The 16516-nt window shown below is 45.5% G+C and overlaps 1 protein-coding gene across 1 annotated transcript; it reads left to right on the plus strand.

The window, feature by feature from the left end:
• Nucleotides 1–2142: 2142 nt before the first annotated feature.
• On the plus strand, nt 2143–4944 carry LOC138664137 (uncharacterized). The gene is made up of 3 exons (XM_069750578.1): nt 2143–2713; nt 3252–3408; nt 3944–4944. Exons 1-3 carry the CDS (start codon nt 2533–2535, stop codon nt 4920–4922), a joined length of 1317 nt encoding a protein of 438 aa, XP_069606679.1. The 5' UTR covers nt 2143–2532; the 3' UTR covers nt 4923–4944.
• The last annotated feature ends 11572 nt before the right edge of the window (nt 4945–16516 follow it).

Here is a 16516-nt window from a genome sequence, read left to right on the forward strand (position 1 = left end):
CGCCGGCCCTGGCTACTAGGAATAGTCTGACATGCAGAGTAATCCAGAGTTAGAAGTTCCTTTGCCAGGAAGGAAGCTGAAGTAGAAGCATATGGAAACCAGATGGAAGCAGAACCTCAAAGAATTGAGACACAATCCCAATTTAAAAAGCCGGAAGCAAAAGCCCAATTTAAAAAGCAGGAAAAGGAAGCCCAATTAAAAAAAATGCAGGAACTGGAGCTCAACAAAAAAGGAAGGAATCCCAGTTAAAGGGAATCTGTCACCAAATTTGACATTAAACTATTAATATGGACATACACATTGTAGACTGCTGAAAAAATCCTACCTCTTTGCCTTTTACCAGATGCTTTGTTGTTGAGAAATCATCTTTTATCACTTTATATAAATGAACGCTTACAGGCTATGGGAAGCATGTTTCCTGGAAGATGGCTCTGCCTCCAGAGCTTATTTTAAATAAAAGGGAAGTTAGACATGTAACTATCACAGAACAGGAGAAATTAAACTTTCTTCTTAAAAACACAGTTTTTGCTTCTCTTTAATCTCTACTGTATTGCTATAATATTGCAACTCTGACTGTGAGATTGGAGCTGAAACTGAGAGGAACCTGTGTATGTGATAGTTTTAACCACTTACAGCTCTGCAGTGAGATGAGGAGAACAGAGAGCGGCCATTACATATCCCACTTTGTAACTCCCCCTTATATTTAAAATAAGCTCTGGAGGCAGAGTTATCTTCCATACAACATCCTTCCCATAGCCTGGAAGAGGTCATTAATATAAAGTGATGAGATGATTTCTCAGTAACAAGGCCTCTAATACATGCATGTATCATTCTTTTCAGTGTTCTATAACTTGTGTGCTCAGATAAAAAGTAAGGATGAACGAAAACTAAAATGCTCAGATGCTCGTTACTCAAATCGAGCAATTCCTAATGCTCGTTTCGAGTAACGAGTAGAAGGGGAATCAATGGGAAATCAAAGCATTTTTCTGGCAGACCCGACAAGGAGGTCGGAAGGGCAGTGAAAATGTTGAAACAGGTGGAAAAAGAGCTGAATGGAAGAAGAACAGCATGGGAAAAAACCCTGGAAGCATCTTTGACTCCCAGATCGCTGCTGAGAACAATGGTGTCACACTTTTACTCCACTTTAAGGACTGACAATAAAACATTCAAAATCGAAGACATTTTTTCCTGTATAATGACTTGTATATAAGGCAACATTTAAAAAGGATATAAAAAATAATACATTGAAGTAAACCAAAGTTTATTTTTTTTTAATTAATTTAATACATTTTTATTAATTGTTTATTTAAAAAAAATGGAAATTTCAGTGAAATTTATGAAGGAAGCAATAACTGACAAAAATTAGATGGAAGATGGGCAGAGATACACCCTGTATTAGACATAAAGGAGGGCTTCATACACATCCTGTTCAAATTAGGCTATGCACTACACTGTGTGCAAAATTATTAGGAAAGTTGTATTTTGATCACATGATACTTTTTATACATGTTGTCCTACTCCAAGCTGTTCAGGCATGTAAGCCAACTACCAATTAAGTAAATCAGGTGATGTGCATCTCTGTAATGAGGAGGGGTGTTGTCTAATGACATCAAAACCCTATATGAGGCTATGTTCACACTTTGCAGATTCCACTGCGGATTTTTCCGCAGCAGAATTCCAAAATCCGCAGTGAAAACCGCAGCGCGTTTTCACTGCGGATTTATCGCGGTTTTTACTGCGTTTTCTTCTGCGGATTTTCAACTGCAGTTTTCTATTGGAGCAGCTGAAAATCCGCAGAAAAGAAGTGACATGCTGCGGAATGTAATCCGCAGCGTTTCCGCGCGGATTTTTCTGCAGCATGTGCACAGCGTTTTTTGTTTCCCATAGGTTTACATTGAAATGTAAACTCATGGGAAACTGCTGCGGATCCGCAGCGGTCAAATCCGCTGCGGATCCGCAGCAAAATCCGCAAAGTGTGAATATAGCCTAAGGAGTGCTTAATTATTATTAGGCAACTTCCTTTCCTTTGGCAAAATGGGTCAGAAGAGAGATTTGACAGGCTCAGAAAAGTCCAACATTGTGAGATGTCTTGCAAAGCGATGCAGCAGTCTTGAAATTGCCAAACTTTTAGGCCGGCTTCACACTCGCGAGTTTTACGGACGTAAGAGAGGTGCAGAAAATACGGATTGCACACGGTACAATGCATCTCTATGGCCAAGCTTCTATCTGCCGTATTTTACGGTTCCGTATTATACGGTCTTCTACGGCCGTAGAAAATCGCAGCATGCTGCGTTTGTCACCGTATTGCGCAAAAAAATCGCCAATGAAAGTCTATGGGGGCGAGAAATATACGGATTACACACGGACCAACAGTGTGACTTGCGTAAAATACGCCAGACATCTCCAGACATCGCCAGGTGCAAGGAATTGAGCCAAGCCCTCAATCATGAAACTCAGACATGCTAATTAGCTCAAAAAGCCACACAGACATCCCGGAAGTCTGGTGCTCGCCTCCACAGAGTTCCAAGCAGCATGGCAAACATCATCAATGTTGATATGCTCCTCATCCTGGTCCAAGAAAGGCCTGAAATATGGGACCAGAGGGATCCCAACTACTCCAACCGGGCCAGGAAAGAGGCAGCTTGGAGGGCCATCTGTGGGCTACTATTCCCTGATTATGCCCAACGGCCACGTGCGGAGCAGACAAGTCTATGTAAGTACACTCATGTATTCACAAGATTTTACTTTAAAAGATGCTTTCCCTACATGATTACTTGAGCAATCATTTTTATCTTTATATGTCATTTATGGCCTTATTTGTCATTTTCAAAAGCTGAGTAACATGCCAAAGTGTTTCTGGACATAGTTCATGTTCATCTTGCCCTGCTAATTATTTTTCTTGGCCTCATACTCCATCCAGAGGGTTGTTGTCCCTTGTCTTATTTTTAGATATTTTTGAGCATTATTCTCATTATAGCACAAGTCATTTTCCTTTCCTATCCTAGCATATCTTACCTAATGTATGTTTGCAAGAACAGGGTTCTCTCCCCTCTCTACCAGTCTGATACTGTCAAGTTCTTAACTGTGGGCGATATATAGACCTCTGCATGTAACCCCTTTATCATCTGACTCACCATGGAAATTATTGTGCTATAGCCATTTTTTGCTTTAACAATACAAATATGTCTGACAACTGGACTAAGCTATGTTCAGAATGATATAGAACATTATTTGTGCCCTTGTAATTGCAGTGGATGATGTTATGACAAGATGGCGCAGCATCCGGGACCAATACCGGCGGGAAAGACAGCAGCGGGCTAGGAGTGGGTCAGCAGCCCCACTGAAGAAGAGGAAGTATATATATTACGACCGTCTTTCCTTTTTGGATGCCAGTATGGATCTTAGGCAGTAAGTACAAACCACTCTAGACATTTGTAATTAAGCTAAATTTAATTTTTTTTATGTGGATTAGGGTTATGACATTGCAAGTTCCATGTAAGGATGTGTCAATATAGTGCCAACAATAATGTAAACAAGCATAAATTCCAAAAGTGTCCTGGAGGAGAGAGGACCCTGGCCGCCAAGCATCCCAAGATTCAACAAGGGATGGGTGAGAATGTAGTATGCGAGTTTAGAGATGTTCAGGCAGTGTTTTGTGGTATGGGTTGTTACTGCATGGTATCTTATTGTTTGAAGAGGTGGTTGTGCCTGGTTTTTGTGTAGCTTGAAATGGTATGCCACATTATGATGTGTCGTGATAGTGTTTGGTACATTTGTGGGGCTCTACAAGACAAATCTTGGATATTCTTGTGTGAATATGAGATAATAGGGGAGTAGAGAAGGAGATGTTGTGTTTTTTGTTTTTTTTTGTTTTAATATTGCACACCGATGTCTAATTAAACAATGTAAAAATAAAAATTTTATTTTATTGTTTTCTTTACAGAACACAGTCAAACCTCACAGAGAGGGAAACCGGATCAGAATCAGACCCTATCATTGATCCTGTAAGTGTGGAGGAAGAGGTTGCAGGACCATCTGTGGCTGCATCAGGATCCATCATTGAGGACCCATCAGCAGCATCATCACTGCAGGCAGCAGCAAGTGATGAAGATGCTGCACCACCACCCTCAGCAGCACATGTACCAAGGCCTGTGGAACATGGGCACAGCAGCAGCCCTACAGGCCCACTGGTGTCATCCCCACAGGCAGCTGGGCCTTTATGGAGATCACGGCGAAGGAGAGAGCTTGAAGGCAGAAGAAGTGAAGTTGATGCTGGGGTCCTCAACTATTTGGCCAGGGCAGCCACAGATGATGGCGAGGAGGCCTTTGCCCGCAGCCTTGCCCGATACCTTAGACCCCTTCCCCGTGAGGTGAGGCTACGTGTGAGAGGGTGTATGCAAATCCTGATTGATTTAAGCACCCCTCCAAATAACCCCTATGAGGTTTTTGAATACCTGGAGCGAAGGCAGCTTGGCCAAACAAACCTCTTGCGCCTTCAATTCCCTCAACAGGAGCCAAATCAATCAGGATTTGCTGCACCTACTCCACGTATGCCTCCCCTTCAACCCCTCCCATCCCAAAATCTACAAAGGCCATTAGAGTACCAAATGGCAGGCTTCAACCCCCAATCCCAATATGGCCACTTCTCCAGACCCAGTGATGTTGGCTGGTCCCAACCTGGGTTTGGACAACATGGCCATTTTGGGTTGGGGTATGATGCAAGGCAATCTGTACCTCAGCATGATGCCCAGAGCCAAATGGCTTTTGGTCAACACACATCTGGCCAATATGGACAAGGCCAGTATTCTGGGCCGCAAGCCACTGCATCCTCACAGGATGAACTGCCATCGGCCCAACAAAGGCCACCAGACCAGGATCCAGAGCTGCCAACATCTCCCCCACCAACTTACAGGGATCTGTAATTTAGTTTTGTTTTTTTTTGTGTTTTGTTTTGGTAGCTGGCTACCATGTTAACGTTTTCAAAACATTTCTACTTTGTTGTGGATCCTTGGTATAAAGCAACCCATAAAAAAGGCTTCTCAAAACCATATGGCAAAAATATGGGGTTAACAACCAAAAAAAAAGGGTTGCAAAGTTAGTAAAAAGTTTACAAAAAAGCCAATTGATGTTTGGAGACTAATCATTTTTGCATCACACACATATTCAGAGAACAGAAACATATGGTAATTAAGGAAAAAAACACACACAGTACGTTTTCAGTGGTTGATAATAATATATTACAAAAACATATCTTTAAAATAACAAAAATCACAACTGAGAAACAGCATAATCTTGCCAGGGAGTAGAACCCTGAGGAGAAACAAAATAATTGGTCAATACATCCCTAACTTTGATACCAGAAAGGGGACGGCGCGGAGGTGGGCCATGTGGTGTTGGACTACTGACACTACGCAACATGTGTTCATCATTACCATCTGAGAAGCAATCATGTATGCGGGTATAGTTGTGCAAAATTACAGATGCTTTGATGACTTCATTGACTGTAGCCTCACTGAGCTGCATGGCAGTCTGTAGGACACGCCATTTGGCCACCAGAATACCAAAGGCGCACTCCACCAGTCTGCGCGCCCTAGAAAGGCGCAAATTAAATATCCTCCGACGGTGGTCCAGGTTGCGCCGGGGATAAGGCCTCATGACGTGTCTGGTGAGTTGGAAGGCCTCATCTCCAACAAAAAAAAAAGGCAGGGCTTCTGCAGTGGAGCCTGGGAGTTGTTGTGGTGGTGGGAGGTCTAACTGGTTTTCACGTAGCCGCCGACCCATTATAGACGAATTGAAGACCCTAGAGTCTCCAGTTCATCCATAGGCCCCAATGTCTACAATTATAAACCTGTAGTTACTGTCAACTACAGCTAACAGAACTACAGAGAAAAACTGCTTATAGTTGTAGAATTGGGAGCCAGAGTTCGGCGGCTTACGTACCCTGATATGTTTCCCATCCACCGCTCCAATGCAGTTTGGGAAGTCACAATTGACCTTGAACCCATGGGCTATTTTGAGCCAATCAGCCTGTTTGGGCTCAGGCATCACAAGGTCCTTAAGTCTATCCCATATTTGGTGACAGGTTAACCGCACAATGCCAGAAATGGTGGAGCGGCCAATCAAAAATTCAAGGTGGAGACCCGCAAAGGACAATCCAGTGGACAGAAATCTGTAAGTGAAACAAACACAATAAATTAGGTTTGTTTCAAGAGTGCACACAAAACATGAATAAGCACAATCATATTTGCATTTGTGGCCTACTAAATTAACACTGAAATGGGAAAAATGGCCTTAAGGGGCTGAAATATAACAGTTACGTCACGTTGTCACATCTGCTTTGGCCTTAATGTACACATATTATGGGTAAAAATTTAAAAAAGAAGAAACATTTATAAAAAAGATCATCAACATACAGTATGTGAGGATGGAGAATACATACCGTAACGTGAGGAGAAGACGCTCCTCAGCAGAGATGGCTTTGCGCAGCCTTGTGTCCTGAAATGTTATTCCTGGGCGTAATATCTCCAACAATCTGTCAAAGGTTTGTATAGACATGCGACAGTACAGATAAAACTTGTCTGGATGTTCCCGCAGAGCTGTATATAGCCGATGAAAATGGCCTTTAGTGAGGCGTTTAGTCAGAAGAGGATGCACCCACATTCTTCTGCTCCTCCTTCACGGATCCACAATCACAGGGTATGGGTGCCCAAACCGACGAGACAATAGCCAGTTAAACAAAACACGCTGCGTTGGGGTGAACTGCAGGTGGTCAGACATGGTCAAAATGTTACAACAACACTCCAACAGTTGCAAAACCACAAAATGACCATATGGGAGTGAGACACCTGTTGTAGAGGCCTTAAATAGGGTTGCTGAGGGTAATTTAAATCAATTTCATCCGCCAAAACCGTTATATGTCCATTTTGTCAGGTTGCGTGAAAAATACGCATTACGGTGGGCATACGGATTACATACGCAACATTACATGCGCAAAATACGCGACCACACCTTGCCTACGGAGTTCTTACGGACCACCGTATTTCTAATTTTGGAGCGTATTACGGCCGTAAAATACGGACCGTATTTTTCAACGCTGAGTGTGAGGCCGGCCTTAAAGCGAGATCACCAAACAATCAAGCGTTTCATGGCAAATAGCCAACAGGGTCGCAAAAAGTGTGTTGGGCAAAAAAGGCGCAAAATAACTGCTCATGAATTGAGAAAAATCTGTTGAGGGCAGGGCAAAGTACTGCAGTGCTCAGGCGCCGGGAAAGGTCAGAGACAGGGCAGACAAAATACGCCTGCGCCGGAGCTGCAGCGTGAAGACAAGAAGAGGACGTCATCCTATGAAGATGGGAGGCCCTGGACCGGACCGCAACACCCATCGGAGCGGACCACAGCGGGAGCGCCCCTGGGTGAGTATAATCTAACCTCTTTTTCTCATCTTTCAGGATACATCGGGAGCTTATCTACAGCATTACAGAATGCTGTAGATAAGCCCCTGATGCCGGTGGGCTTAGCTCAACTTCCATTTTGGGGGTGACAGGTTCCCTTTATAACAAAAGTCCATCCAGTTTATTAATACACAGCATAAACCAAATCTCAGGTACTAGGTGACATTCAGCACCCAGTGTACCGTCCGACCCCGTTTGGCTTCACAGTACCCACGGTCCTCGATGAGTCTTGGTGTGCCTAACACGGATTAGTGTCCGTTAACTGTCTGTGACGACCGCACAGGTTTCTGGATACCTCTTATCCTCAGAGGCGTCCTCTCCAGAGGTATACCACATGTCCCCTCTCTCTGGCTCAGCCTAGCCAGCCCTGCCCGTACACAAACACACAGACTCCATCTCGAGTGTTCAGACACACCCCCTTTGGTGGGGTATGTAGGTGACTGGACCTACCCATCTCTCCAAGTCACCTGGAAGCCTTCCCAATGTATAGTAACCCTCAGCAGTAGATCTGCTGAGCAAAATAAGCCCAGTCTTCCATCACAGGGCCACCCAACTCTGTGATACATACTGCCCATTAACCACATGGCCACGCGCCATACCACACTGTTATCCAACCAACCACCTGTTTGTACTGATGTGGCTTCGGAAGTGGTATACCCTGCCTCCCAGCAAAGTGGAACAGGAAGCTATGTGTCATGGATGGGCGTGATTCTTGTGCTCCAGCAACAGCTGTAGTCACACTTGCCCCATGTCCTTGGTGTTTGCTTGCACCATCATCAGCACTTCCACTTCTCCATCCCTTACCTCATGCTTTATGCATTTTCTAATTGCTAAGTTTCTGGAAACCAAGTTTATTTTTAATTTAAAAAAAAAGTCATTTGCAACAGGCAAAGCACTTTTTTGGAGTGTAATACCACCGTAATGCAACACAAAGCATCTATTGGTAATAAATTAAATTCAAAAATATTCTGGAACAATTTTTTTTGGAGTGTTATATTCCACCGACAAGTAAAACAAAGCACATAATACTTGGATAAGAAACTGATTCCAGAAACATTTTTTTTACCCTTTTTTGGATTATTAAATACCACCAAGATGTAACACAAAGCACATTATACACTACGGATGACAAAATCCTAAAAAAGTTTTGAATGCTTTTTTGGAGTGTTGTATACCACCGAAATGTAACACAAAGCACATAATACTTTATGGATAATAAATTTACTCCAGAAAAATGTTTGAACCCTTTCTTGGAGTGTTATATACCACCAAAATGAAACACAAAGTATGCAATACTCTATGGTTGACAAACTGAATGCAGAAAATTTTTTGAACGCATTTGTAGAGTGTTACATACCACTGAAATTTAACAATAAGTAGTACGCTAAACTGTATGCATGACAATATAGTACATTTTTTCACCCCAAAATAATAATGAGATTACGCGCAGCAGCTATATACACTGCTCAAAAAAATAAAGGGAACACTAAAATCCCACATCCTAGATATCACTGAATGAAATATTCCAGTTGTAAATCTTTATTCATTATATAGTGGAATGCGTTGAGAACAGTAAAACCTAAAAATGATCAATGTAAATCACAACTAATATCTCATGGAGGTCTGGAGTTGGAATGATGCTCAAAATCAAAGTGGAAAATCAAATTGCAGGCTGATCCAACTTCAGTGGAAATGCCTCAAGACAACAAAATGATGCTGAGTAGCGTGTGTGGCCTCCACGTGCCTGAATGACCTCCCTACAACGCCAGGGCATGCTCCTGATGAGACAGTGCATGGTCTCCTGAGGGATATCCTCCCAGACCTGGATTAAAGCATCTGCCAACTCCTGGACAATCTGTGGTGCAACGTGACGTTGGTGGATGGGGTGAAACATGATGTCCCAGATGTGTTCAATCGGATTCAGGTCTGGAGGACGGGCGGGACAGTCCATAGCTTCAATGCCTTCATCTTGCAGGAACTGCTGACACACTCCTGCCACATGAGGTCTGGCATTGTCCTGTAATAGGAGGAACCCAGGGCCAACCGCACCAGCATACATATGGTTTTACAAGGGGTCTCAGGATCTAATCTTTGTACCAAATGGCAGTCAGGCTACCTCTGGCGAGAACATGGAGGGCTTTGCGGCCCTCCAAAGAAATGCCACCCCACACCTTACTGACCCAATGCCAAACTGGTCATGCTGAAGGATTTTGCAGGCAGATCACTCTCCACAGCGTCTCCAGACTCTGTCACGTGCTCAATGTGAAGAGCACATGGCGCCAGTGGCGAATTTGCCAATCCTGGTGTTCTGCGGCAAATGACAAGCGTCCTGCATGGTGTTGGGATGTGAACACAACCCCTATCTGTGGACATCAGGCACTGAGACCATCCTCATAGAGTCGGTTTCTAACCGTTTGGCAAACACATGCACATTTGTGGCCTGCTGGAGGTCATTTTGCAGGGCTCTGGCAGTGCTCCTCCTGTTCCTCCCTGCACAAAGGCTGAGGTAGCAGTCCTGCAGCTGTGTTGTTACCTTCCTACTGCCACCTCCATGTCTCCTGGTGTACTGGCCTGTCTCCCGGTAGCACCTCCAGCCTCTTGACACTACACTGACACAGCAAACCTTCTTGCTACAGCTCGCGTTGATACGCCATCCTGGATGAGCTGCAGTACCTGAGCCACTTGTGTGGGTTGTAGGCCGGAGTCACACTACGGCGTAATACGGATGAATGCTATGAGATAAAAAAATTACATAGCACTCGGACCAGTATTCTTCTATGGGGCAGCTCACATAACCCTTTTTTTTCCTCGGCCGTTTTCAGTGTGCGAGTGAAATCACAGCATGCTGCGATTGTCACCGACACTCGGCCGAGTCTCTGCTCACTCGCATCCATATAAGTCAATAGGTGCGAGTGAGTCAACGCACATGACTCAGATATCATCCAAGTGATGTGCGTTATACGCTGACCCCGGCAATGGAGTAGATGGAGAAATTAATTTCTCCGCCTCCTCCGCAGCTGTGCTCCGATCCACTCTCTGCGAGAGGCTCGGAGCACAGATGCATGACAGAGCAGGAGCTGAGTGTCATTATCATATCGCATCCGATGCTCTTGCATCCGATGCAATACGATAGTGTGACCCCGGCCATAGAGTCCATCTTATGCTACCACGAGTATGAAAGCACAACCAACATTCAAAAGTGACCAAAACATCAGCCAGAAAGCATTGGTACCGAAATGTGGTCTGTTGTCCCCATCTGCAGAACCACTCCTTTATTGTTTTGATAACTGCCAATAATTTCCATTTGTTGTTTATTCCATTAGCACAACAGCATGTGAAATTGATTGTCAATCAGTGTTGCTTCCTAAGTGGCCAGTTTGACTGCACAGAAGTTTGATTAACTTGGAGTTATATTCTGTTGGTTAAAGGGACTCTCTCACCCCCAAAATCGTATGTGAGGTAAGCCCACTGGCATCAGGGGCTTATCTACAGCATTCTGTAATGCTGTAGGTAAGCCCCTGATGTATCCTGAAAGATGGGAAAAAGAGGTTAGATTATACTCACCCAGGGGCGCTCCCGCTGTGGTCCGCTCCGATGGGTGTTGCGGTCCGGTCCAGGGCCTCCCATCTTCATAGGATGACGTCCTCTTCTTGTCTCTTATATTATACTCACTTGGGGGAACGGTCCAGTCCGATGGGCGTTGCGGTCCGGTCCTCCTCTTCTTGTCTTCCTGCCGCGGCTCCGATGTACTTTGTTTGCCCTGTTGAGGGCAGAGCAAAATATTGCAGTGCACAGGCGCCGGGGCTCCCTGACCTTTCCTGGCGCCTGCATACTGCAGTACTTTCCTCTGCCCTCACCAGGGCAGACAAAGTACACCTGTGCCGAAGCCGCAGCAAGAAGACAAGAAGAGGACGTCATCTTATGAAGATGGGAGGCTCCAGACCGTGACGCCCTTCGGACCCAGACCGCAGCGGTACCGCCGCTGGGTGAGTATAATATAACCTCTTTTACTCATCTTTCAGGATACATCGGGGGCTTATCTACAGCATTACAGAATGTTGTAGATAAGCCCCTGATGCCGGTGGGCTTACCTCATATACGATTTTGGGGGTGACAGGTTCCCTTTAAGTGTTCCCTTCATTTTTTTCAGCAGTGTATTAAGCAATGGACTACAAAGACCTTAGCTTTGCCTAGAGGCTGTATTCTATTAAGGTACCGTCACATTAAGCGACGCTGCAGCGATCTAGACAACGATGCCGATCGCTGCAGCGTCGCTGTTTGGTCGCTGGAGAGCTGTCACACAGACAGCTCTCCAGCAACCAACGATCCCGAAGTCCCCGGATAACCAGGGTAAACATCGGGTTACTAAGCGCAGGGCCGCGCTTAGTAACCCGATGTTTACCCTGGTTACCATTGTAAAAGTAAAAAAAAAAACACTACATACTTACATTCCTGTCGCGTCCCCCGGCCTCAGCTTCCCTGCTCTGTGTAAGCACGCTTGCCGGAAAGCAGAGCGGTGACGTCACCGCTGTAATTTGCTTTACGGCCGGCCGGCGCTGACACTGGGGGACGCAGGGAAGCTGACGCTGAGGAACGTGACAGGAATGTAAGTATGTAGTGTTTTTTTTTTTACTTTTACATTGGTAACCAGGGTAAACATCGGGTTACTAAGCGCGGTTCAGCGATGTCTGCGGGAGATCCAGCGACGAAATAAAGTCCTGGACTTTCCGCAGCGACCAACGATCTCCCAGCAGGGGCCTGATCGTTGGTCGCTGTCACACATAACGATTTCGTTAACGATATCGTTGCTACGTCTCAAAAAGCAACGATATCGCTAACGATATCGTTATGTGTGAAGGTACCTTTACTCTCCCTGCTTCTCCAACTGTCACTAGGCTAAATGCAAAATATATCTGATACAAAGAGCAAAACACAAGATTAGCCCTTAGAATGACTGTTACTATAATGGCTCAGAATCAGGTTCAGACACTAGAGGACTCTGATTAAACTGTGAACACACAGGCCTGAATAACTGCTCTCTCCCTGCAGTGCCATCAGTGTGACGAGCGTGGCGGCGCCTGTCCTTTTATAACTTCTGATGTGGTAATGCAGCCAGTCAATCACAATTATGCCACTACCAAGATGGCATGTTTATTGGGCATTTATAATCATGGTGTATCTCTGAATGACATTTTCCTCACCTGGTGGGAGTGTTTATGAGAGTCAGAAAATATCCAGTCGCTATTACTGCTGACATCAAACAAATGCTCCATTGTTTTATCGTACAACAAGTTCACAGAAATCCCAGGTTTCTATGGCACCAAGACAATGACACCAGCAAGGAAATGGTTGAAATCCAACAGTCCTTCTCCTGCAGTCGTTCGTTACATACAGCCTCTGTAGGACTGTATCAATAAGAGTATGGAAATAAGACCCAACAGTTTGTTGAAAGAGACTTGCATGCCGCCTAAGAGGAAGAAGCCATAGATCTGCCCTTAATGACAGACATGGCACGTCATGAGCAGGTGTCAGTTCTGGCTTCGTGATGTAAGCAGGTTGCGGGATGCAGTAACGGGTCGGAGGCAGAGCATGGGTTAACGTGGGGTTTACTTTAACAGATATACTCCTCCCAGGGAGAAAATATAATAAACAGAATATATGAACAAGGGATTTGAAACTCAGGGTAATAGGTGTAGGGGATAGGATAGTAAGTTGAAGTAAGGCAAAACTTAACAGTCCAACGACTTTAGAATGCAGTTTCCAAGCGGTGTAAGTTGGCGCCAGGGCCCTGGAGCATGAGGGGTGCGGTGCAGTCCTGGAGAAGATGGCGTCCTGGATCCTGGCAGCGGCAGTGATCTTTGTGATCCTGTCCGCGATCAGCGGGTCTAGAAGCCATGAGCAGGAAGGAACACAGTACTTTGTCTTGTCAGGGGCCATAGACAGTAACTGGTTGGAAGCAGGTGTAACGGAAAACCACTCACAGCAGGTGTCTCAACTTAAACGAAGATAAGTGCACGCATCTACGCCATGACTATGGGGCTTGCCACTCACGGTCAATGCTGTCAAGAAGGACCAGCTACGTCCTTGTCGGCAGTGTCTGGTCACGGCTCACAGACCCGTCTGACTGTGGTCTGCCTTGTCAGGAGGTCCAACAGTAAGAGCCCTGACACTGTCCTCCTTTGCGCTCTGACTGCTTTCCCGCGCGCAGCAGCTCTTTTAACTTAGCCACGCCCCCTACACCCAGATGCAAAGGTAGGTTCGGGGCCTTATGTTTTCCTCCATGCAACTTTTGTGACAACCCCGACATTTCTGGACCCGTCACGGAGTAGGAACGCCTGATCCGGGTCTTCTGCTTACAATGACATGCTATGTTCATCATGCATTTAAACTGTCACTGCGTGTAAACACATACTGTATTTTTCGGACTATAAGTCGCTCTTTTTTTTTCCCAAATTTTTTTGGGGAAAATGCATCTTATAGGCCGGATGCACTTACCAGTAGACACATCCCAGGCTGATGTGCGGCAGTTTCGCAGATGATCTGTGATGCGGGGGCTCCGCCGGCATTTGTGGAACTCCTGGAGCCCCCACACATCCATTGCAGGTTGGTGCGTGCACTTTTGTAGATGCTTGATAGGGCGGGGGCTCCGCCAACATTTTGTGAAAGGCTGGAGCCCCCGTACTTCTATTGCTCTAATGAGTTGGTCTCCATGAAAATGGCCGTCGGAGGCGTCGTATGCGCAGAATGAGATCTCGGGAGACGTTAATGACCAAATACTTATTTTCCACCATACTTTGCAAAATAAATCTTGCCAAATCAGACAAGGTGATTTTCTGGATTTGTTTTCTCAATTTGGCTCTCATAGTTGTGGTCTACCTATGATGTCAATTACAGGCCTCTCTCATCTTTTTAAGTGGGAGAACTTGCACAATTGGTGGCTGACTAAATACTTTCTTTCCCCACTGTATGGAGCAGTATATTGGGCCAAATATACATGGAGCATCTGACGGGGCCAATTGTACATGTGGCCAATTATATTTGGAGCAGTTTATGGGGCCAGTTATATGTGGAGCATCTTATGGGGCCACTTACATATGGAGCAGTATATTGGGCCAATTATATATGGAGCAGTATATGGGGCCAAATATATATGGAGCATCTGATGGAGCCAATTATATGTGGAGCATCTTATTGGGCCAATTATATATGGAGCAGTATATGGGGCCAATTATATATAGAGCATCTTATGGGGCCAATTATATATTGAGAAATCTTATGGGCCAATTATATGTGGTGCATCTTATGGTGCCACTTGTATAAAGGGTCAATTACATATGGAGCAGTATATGGGGCCAATTATATCTGGAGTATCTTATGAGGCCAATTGTATATGGAGCAGTATATGGGACCAACTGTATATGGAGCAGTATATGGGGCCAATTATATATGGAGCATCTTATGGAGCCAATTGCACATGGGGCCAATTATATATTGTAAGATTGCTCTCACTAAGTGTATTGGGGGACACTCGCTTGGCACGGGATTAATGTAGTCAGGCACGATTTTTTACATAGACACAGTCTATACGGTTTATTAAAGTGTCATAAACCGGGTTGTGCACAGTTCACATTATACATTTCATCAAACACAACAGGCAGCAACTGGTGATATTAACTTGCAGCTTTGTCTTAAACACTTCGTTTACGGCTTTGTTTTACAGACACTAAACATGCTGGACCTCTCACTTCGCCAAGTTACCATGGGTGTCCGTACGCCGTACACTTCACTAATGTTCCAAGTCACATACAGTGCTTATGACACTGGGTCGCGGTCTCTAAACACGCCGAACCTCACTCCGTTCAGTCACCGTGGGAGACCACACAGTTCATAGAACATTACAAGCACCAACAGTCTGTATAGGTACCTGACGGGAGCTCCTGCTCCACCTGCTGACTCCTTGTCAGTCCACTCCTCCGGAAAAGCTGCCTCACAGGGATCACCAACTTGCCTGGGCGGCATATCTTAGTCAGTCCACACCCACCGAAGGACGGTAGCTTCCCCCCACATAGACCATCCAGAATCATAGTCTTTCTATGCGCTATTCAGGGATCCGGTCCTACTCCCAGGACCTCCCAACACACCAGCATGTGCTCTTCAGGATTCCTACTCCCAGGTCTCCCAACACAGGTTGCCCAGTGTGCTATTCAGGATTCCTTCTCCCAGGAAATCCAACACACTGGCATCTCCTCCTCACATGAACCGCACATGGGACCTGTCCAGGTGCTATTCAGGACCTCGTCCAACACTCCAGGCATATAACCTGTCCAGGTACTATTCAGGACCTCGTCCAACACCCCAGGCATATAACCTGTTCAGGTGCTATTCAGGATATCAGTCCAATACCCCAGGCATATGACCTGTCCAGATGCTATTCAGGACGTCAGACCAACACACCAGGCCACCAGCAAGTCCAAAGCCTCACCATGTGCTTTTCAGGACTCCTACTCCCAGGAAATCCAACACAGGTTGTTCAGTGTGCTATTCAGGACTCCTACTCCCAGGAAATCCAACACACCAGCATGTGACCTGTCCAGGTGCTATTCAGGACCTCTATCCAACACCCCAGGCCAAAAGGTCCAAAGCCCCACCACGTGCTCTTCAGGACTCCTACTCCCAGGAAATCCAACACAGGTTGTTCAGTGTGCTATGCAGGGATCTGGTCCTACTCCCAGGACCTCCCAACACACAGGCTCTCCAGGACCTTCCACTGGAACCACACAGGAACATGTGACCCACACCCTGGTCACATTATATACCCTTAACCACTCCCCTGGATGGGAATGTGGATGTGTGGCTAGTTTGTCCCGCCCATCTCACACAACTAGCCTAGTAAGTCTCCCTTACAACTACACCATACATATACACACTCGAGGGACTACAGGTCCCAGAACAACAACATTGCATCAGACTTACCACGCAGACTCCCTCTGCGACACATACTGGCCATTCACAACACAGCCAGTCACTGTTTCACCACCACTATCACAATAGATATGCCTCCATGC

The sequence above is a fragment of the Ranitomeya imitator genome, chromosome 2 (assembly GCF_032444005.1).
Source record: "Ranitomeya imitator isolate aRanImi1 chromosome 2, aRanImi1.pri, whole genome shotgun sequence".
Classification (NCBI taxonomy): domain Eukaryota; kingdom Metazoa; phylum Chordata; class Amphibia; order Anura; family Dendrobatidae; genus Ranitomeya; species Ranitomeya imitator.

Coding starts and splice junctions, on each gene's coding strand:
- LOC138664137 (XM_069750578.1), top strand. CDS start 2,533: ATGGCAAACATCATCAATGTTGATATGCTCCTCATCCTGGTCCAAGAA. Junction 2,714..3,251: donor TGCGGAGCAGACAAGTCTAT/GTAAGTACACTC, acceptor TTGTAATTGCAG/TGGATGATGTTATGACAAGA. Junction 3,409..3,943: donor GCCAGTATGGATCTTAGGCA/GTAAGTACAAAC, acceptor TTTTCTTTACAG/AACACAGTCAAACCTCACAG.